The 6,821-nt window shown below is 38.2% G+C and overlaps 1 protein-coding gene across 1 annotated transcript in view; it reads left to right on the forward strand.

Moving 5' to 3' along the window:
* LOC109843215 (threonine--tRNA ligase, chloroplastic/mitochondrial 2) overlaps positions 1,002-6,821 on the forward strand; it is a 17,582-nt gene continuing 11,762 nt past the window's right edge. The window contains exon 1 of the mRNA XM_020412153.1: positions 1,002-1,351. Coding sequence (XP_020267742.1) covers positions 1,040-1,351 — 312 coding nt within the window. The 5' untranslated portion in view covers positions 1,002-1,039. The remainder of the gene's footprint in view (positions 1,352-6,821) is intronic.

Below are 6,821 nucleotides of genomic sequence, written 5' to 3' on the forward strand. Positions count from 1 at the left end.
TTTTCATGAGCTTTTCGAGTTATAGCATTAATCTTTAATTTATGATTTTTTAAAGCCTATCAAAGATTAGGAACAAACTACAGATTCTCTTTTGTGTTGTTTTAACACACTTTTAACCAATCATCTTGTCTTATTGGATTTAATTATTCATTTTCTTTTTGTAACGTTATTTTTTCAAGTGTTTTTCACTTTTGCAATACTATACGTTCTCAGGTCACGCTTTGTTTCTTGGCGGTTCAAAAAACATGATTATTAAATTGGCTTCGGATTACATTTATTTCCAATCAATTCAATTTTCAATATGAAAATTTAAATAGGGTGTAGCTCACTTAAATGTATATTAAAGAAAATAAATAACCACAATGCTAAAATTTAGAGATATAAGCGAGCAAAGACAATTAAAGTGAACCATAGGAACAAATTTTAGTAAGGAAATAAACAAAAAAAATACTTAATCATGACATTTAACTACGTGCATTGCACGTGCACAGAACCTAGTTACTGTAAATGGGGCTGAATTACGCTCTAACAAGCAATTTAAGCTCCAACAAACTGAATTAACAGTCTGCAAACACAGTTATCTAGCTTCATATAAGCAAATGTAAAATAGTTATATATTACCGTAAACCTAATTTAGCTGGATATATAACATAGTAATCAAGCTTCATGTAAGAGATAATAATTATATTTATCTTTCAAGTTTGGTAACATAGCAATATAGCAATTTACCGCTTTGTGTACCTAATATTCTCAGTGACCTGATAGGTATGAAGCAGTCTCAAGAAATGGCCTTTAAAAAAAAAGAGGAGAGAGAGAGAGAGAGAGAGAGAGAGAGAGTAGAGTTGTTTGCATACGTACACGGTACACCTGATACTCATCATCTGCAGTTGCAATTATAACCCCCAAAATCTTGTTATTTGCAAATGTAACCCCCGAAAGAACCATTGCACGCGCAGCGCGTGTGCCTGGATCCTGCTGCTTTTATCTCGCGACTACGAACTTATCCTCCACAAAAAAAACCCGCCACATCCACGGCAAAATGGCAATGGCAGCAGCTGCTGCTTCTCCTTCGCTACTTCTCCTCCCCTCCTCAAAAACCCTAAACCTAACCCTAAATTTCTCAACTCCAAGATCTCCCCTTTACTCACGCAGTAACAGGACAGCGTCGTTCAAATCTAGGGTTTTGCCCCGCAAATCCAGGACCTCCACCTCCTCATCGGCCGGCGTTGCGGCCACCGATTCTGCTATCGAGACCGAGAAAAGTGACCCTAAGGTGGACAGGCCCGAGGAGGAGAGGGTTGTGCTCCCTACCAATGATTCGTCTGAGAAATTGCTCAGAATTCGGCACACGGTATTCTCTCTTATGCTCGTTTTTGGGGAAAAAAAGTTCTTATCTTTTTGTCGGGAAATTGAATTATCAATATGTAGTGTTATCGGGAAAAAAATTCTTATCTTTTGCTCGCTCTTGGAAATTTCTGTTGGGAAGAAATATTTGGAGGTGATGGAGAAAGTGTTCAAGAATTCGGGAAACAATAGAAAATTTAGGAAGAAGAATATTTTTATTTCTTTTGAACACCTTAGAACAACTTGGAACTTCTTGATTACAAATGAGAGGGAAGGGGAGGTATTTATAGCCTCCAAAGTACAAAATATCTAGAATATTTTAATCCTAAATCTAGAGAGTTCTAGCATAATATCTAGAATTTTATATTATAATTATCTAGAGAAATATCTAGATATTCATTCTCTATAAATTTTTAGAACATTTTAAGGAGGTGGAGATGTTTAGATATTTCTAGAGAAAAATCTAGAACTTGGATCAAGTATTGGGTTTTGGCCCAACAAGTGATAATTGGATCATTGATCTAATAATTAAACTTGATCCAAAATCAAGTTTACTTTTCAACACCCCCTCTTAAACTTGATTTTGCTACTCCAAGCAAACTCCTCATCTTGATAAAATCTTCGCGCTTGAGAGGCTTGGTGAAGATATCAGCTACTTGATCATTCGTCTTCACGTACTCCAATTGAACGTCCCTCTTGGTAACACACTCTCTAATGTAGTGATAACGAGTGTCAATGTGCTTACTTCGATCATGGAAGACTGGGTTCTTCGCCAAAGCTATTGCTGACTTATTATCCATTAAGATCTTCGTTGGCTCCTTTTGTGGCAAACTCAACTCCTTTAACAGGTTCCGTAACCAAACAACATGGCAAACACATGAAGTAGCCGCTACATACTCCGCTTCACAAGTAGAAAGGGTGACAATTTGTTGCTTCTTTGACATCCATGTGAAAGCTGTATCTCCAATGAAGAACACGAATCCGCTTGTGTTTTTTCGGTCATCTACGTCTCCACCCCAGTCGCTATCGCTAAATCCAACAAGCTTGTAATCGTCAGAAACAGAGTAATACAAGCCAAAGTTTATGGTACCTTTGATATAGCGAAGTATCCTTTTAGCTGCCTTGAAATGAGTTGTTGGATGCTCCTTGTATCGGTTCATAACTCCGACTGCATATAGGATGTCAGGTCTTGTGCACGTTAAGTAGCGTAGGCTTCCAACCAAGCTCTTAAATAGTGTTGGATCTACACTCCTTCTTGCTTTGACTATTTGGCTCCACATTCCATTGGCGTGCTTACTGGATTCGAGTCATCCATCTTGAACTTCTTAAGAACCTCTTTAGCATAGCCTTCTTGAGTAATAAAAATTCCATTATCTTCTTGTCTCACTTCAATTCCAATGTAGTAAGACATCAATCCAATATCGGTTATCTCGAACTCCTTCGTCATCTCCATCTTAAATTCCTCGAACATATTTGGATTGTTGCATGTGAATATCAAGTCATCTACATACAAGCATGCAACTAATATATCATTGTTTTGAGTTTTGATATAGAGTGCATGCTCATATGGACACTTGATGAAACTTTTCTCCTTGAAGTACTTATCAATTCGAGTATTCCAAGCTCTTGGTGCTTGTTTTAACCCATAAAGCGCATTCTTTAACCTCAAGACTTTGTCTTCTTCTCCCTTGATTATGTAGCCTTGTGGTTGCTCAATGTAAACTTCTTCAAGATCTCCATTTAAGAAGGCTAATTTGACATCCATTTGATGTATCCTCTAATTGTTTTGAGCTGTCAATGAAATGATTAATCTAACAGTTTCTAGACGAGCAACAGGAGCGAATACCTCGTCATAGTCGATTCCCGCTCTTTGACTATAACCTTTTGCCACCAATCTTGCCTTGTATCTTTCAACTTCTCATTTAGAGTTCTGCTTTGCTTTGTACATCCACTTCACACCGATCGCCTTATGCCCATTTGGAAGTGAAGCTAACTCCCATGTCTCATTCTTTTGTATCGCCTTGATCTCTTCATCCATTGCATTTCTCCATGTCTTCTTCATAGCTTCTTCGAAATTCATGGGTTCGCAATCCGCAAATAGACAAAATAAAGTAAGATTGTCTTGATTTTTAGTTACCTCGTAAAGTTCTTGCAGACTTCTGAAACGTGGAATCCTTTCGCTCGAACTTTCATCTTCTTGAGAACTCGTTGTTGGTGAAGTTGGTGGGGGTAACAGGCTCCTCTCTCGGTTTCTCTAATTCATCTTCTTCAACATGTGGAAAGAAGTTGTAGTCTTCATCATTTGATCTCCAATCCCATTCTCCTTCTTCATCAAAGATGACATTTCGACTGATGATTGTCTTCTTTGTATCAGGATTGTAGAGCTTGTAGCCTTTGGAGTTGGCATCGTAACCAATGAAGATGTACTTCTCACTTTTGTCATCTAGTTTGCTCCGCTTCTCGTCCGGTACATGAGTGTGAGCAAGGCTTCCAAAGACTCTTAGATGAGAAACACCGGGCTTCCTTCCGCTCCAAGCTTCTTGTGGTGTTTTTCTCGAAACACTTCTTGTTGGAGATCGATTTGATAGATAAACCGCGCATGCAACTACTTCTGCCCACAACTCTTTTGGTAATTTCTTACTTTTGAGCATGCTCCTCGCCATTTCAAGGATTGTCCGGTTCTTCCTTTCCGCAACTCCATTTTGTTGAGGGGACCTCGGCACCGTCAATTGTCTTCGAATACCGTTATCTTCACAATACTTCTCAAATTCCTTGGATGTGAATTCTACTCCACGGTCGGATCTCATGGCTTTGATCACAAGGCCACTTTCCTTCTTGACATGGGTTTTGAACTTTTTGAAGTTTTCAAACACTTCTGATTTTTCCTTCAAAAAGTAAACCCATGTTTTTCTTGAAAAATCATCAATAAAGAGAAGAAAGTAGTTACTTTTACCGAGTGATCTTGGTTTGATCGGGCCACATACATCTGTATGTATGAGTTCCAATGGCTTCCGTGCTCTTGTGTCTGACTCCTTTGGAAAGCTCATTTTGAATTGCTTTCCAAGTAGACACCCTTCACACACTTGATTTGGATGGTTGATGCAAGGCAATCCTCTCACCATCTCTTTTTTAGAAAGTAGTTCTAATCCTCCAAAGTTGAGATGCCCGAATCGAAGATGCCAAAGCCAGGACGACTCCTTGTAGCACATCTTGAGACATTGTGCGATGTCATTTTGAATGTTAAGAACAAACATTTTATTCTTTGACATCGGCACCTTGGTAATGAGATTGTTTTCTTGGTCTCTTATAGAAAGGTTATTATCCTTTAATTGAATATCATAACCTTTCTCTAAGAGTTGTCCAAGGCTCAATATATTGGTCTTCATGCTTGGGAAATAGTAAACATTGGAAATAAATTAATGATCTCCATTCTTTAATCGGATGAGAATATTTCCTTTACCTTTCACCTCCATCTTCGATTCATCTCCCAAAGCCACATTTCCTTTCACCGATTCATCAAGCTCCACGAACATGCTTCTTTTCCCGCACATGTGATTGCTTGCACTGCTATCGAGGTACCACTTGTGAACCTCATCTTGTTCATCTTTCTTGTAAGCCATCAATAGCATATCATCTTCTTGGCTTTTTTCTTCAACATAATTGGACTTCTCTTCAACTCTATTATTGTTCGGAGCTTTGCATTCGGAAGCATAGTGTCCAAACTTTCCACAATTATAGCATTTAACGCTTGACTTATCGTACCTTGGTTTTTGATTTCCTCTCCCACGACCTCTTGATGAGCTTTCTCCTCTTTGGTTGGTGTTGTCATCATGAGGCCTCCAACCTCGTCCATTTCCATATCCACGACCTCGTCCTCGGACTTGACCGTCACCTTGTCTTTGATAACTTCGTCCGCTTTCTTCTTTAGTTTGATCAATCCGCATCTTGAGTACTTGTTCTGCAATATCTTCCTTCTTCTTCTTCTTTTCTTCATAAGCTTGTAACGACTCAAGAAGTTGCTCCATCGTCATAGCCTCCAAATCCTTTGTTTTTTCAATGACAGTGACAATATGCTCGAATTTTGGATCCAACGATCTAAGAACCTTCTCCATGATTCTCACCTATGCTCGAATTTTGGATCCAACGATCTAAGAACCTTCTCCATGATTCTCACCTCATCTAACTTCTCGCCATTTCTCTTTAGGTTATTAGTAAATCTAACTTCTCGCCATTTCTCTTTAGGTTATTAGTAACCGTTAAAACTCTTGAGAAGTAATCGGAGACAAGTTCACCTTCCTTCATTTGCAACGCTTCAAATTTTCCTCTTAGAGTTTGAAGACGTACCTTCTTGACTTGATCTGCTCCCTTGTAAGAAGTTCGAAGCTTCTCCCATGCTTCTTTGGCTGTCTTTGCTCCCGCGACCTTCTCGAATGTATCTTCATCTAGACCTTGATAGATTAGACAGAGAGCCTTCTTGTCTCTCTTCCTTGAGTCTCTCAAACTATCATTTTGAGTTTGAGATAGACTACCATCATTCTCCGGTTCAATGAAGCCTTTTTTGACTATCTCCCACACGTCATGTGCTCCTAGGATAGCCGTCATTCTTAGACTCTAATTGTCGTAGTTGCTCTTTATGAGCATCGGGATTTAAAAGGGAACACCGTTAATCGCCATCTTCAAGGGAATCTTCTAGCTCTGATACCACTTTGTTGGGAAGAAATATTTGGAGGTAATGGAGAAAGTGTTTAAGAATTCGGGAGACCATAGAATATTTAGGAAGAAGAAGATTTTTATTTCTTTTGAACACCTTAGAACAACTTGGAACTTCTTGATTACAAATGAGAGGGAAGGGGAGGTATTTATAGCCTCCAAAGTACAAAATATCTAGAATATTTTAATCCTAAATCTAGAGAGTTCTAGCATAATATCTAGAATTTTATATTACAATTATCTAGAGGAATATCTAGATATTCATTCTCTATAATTTTCTAGAACATTTTAAGGAGGTGGAGATGTTTAGATATTTCTAGAGAAAACTCTAGAACTTGGATCAAGTATTGGGTTTTGGCCCAACAAGTGATAATTGGATCATTGATCCAATAATTAAAACTTGATCCAAAATCAAGTTTACTTTTCAACAATTTCTTCAGGTCCAAAATAGGAAATTGTATTCTTCGATTGAGAAGCTCGCATTGAGAGTAGTAGTAAAAAGAATTGTAATTTTTAGTGAATTGCACAATGTATTTGGATCATCTTTTAGGTATGATGCCTAAAGGCAAAAAGCCAGCAATTTCCCTAAGAAACAATTTGATCTTATTTCTAATGATGAGCTTCTTGATGTAATTGTTGGCTGATCACCCGCATAGTTATGGTTTTAATGGAGAGCCATTATCAAAATCTCATATTGGTTGAAGAGAACCGAAATGGAATGAAAGTAAGTCCGATATTTGAAATCAGATGTCGTGAAAAGGATGTTG

The sequence above is a fragment of the Asparagus officinalis genome, chromosome 5 (genome assembly GCF_001876935.1).
Source record: "Asparagus officinalis chromosome 5, Aspof.V1, whole genome shotgun sequence".
In the NCBI taxonomy this organism is placed as follows: domain Eukaryota; kingdom Viridiplantae; phylum Streptophyta; class Magnoliopsida; order Asparagales; family Asparagaceae; genus Asparagus; species Asparagus officinalis.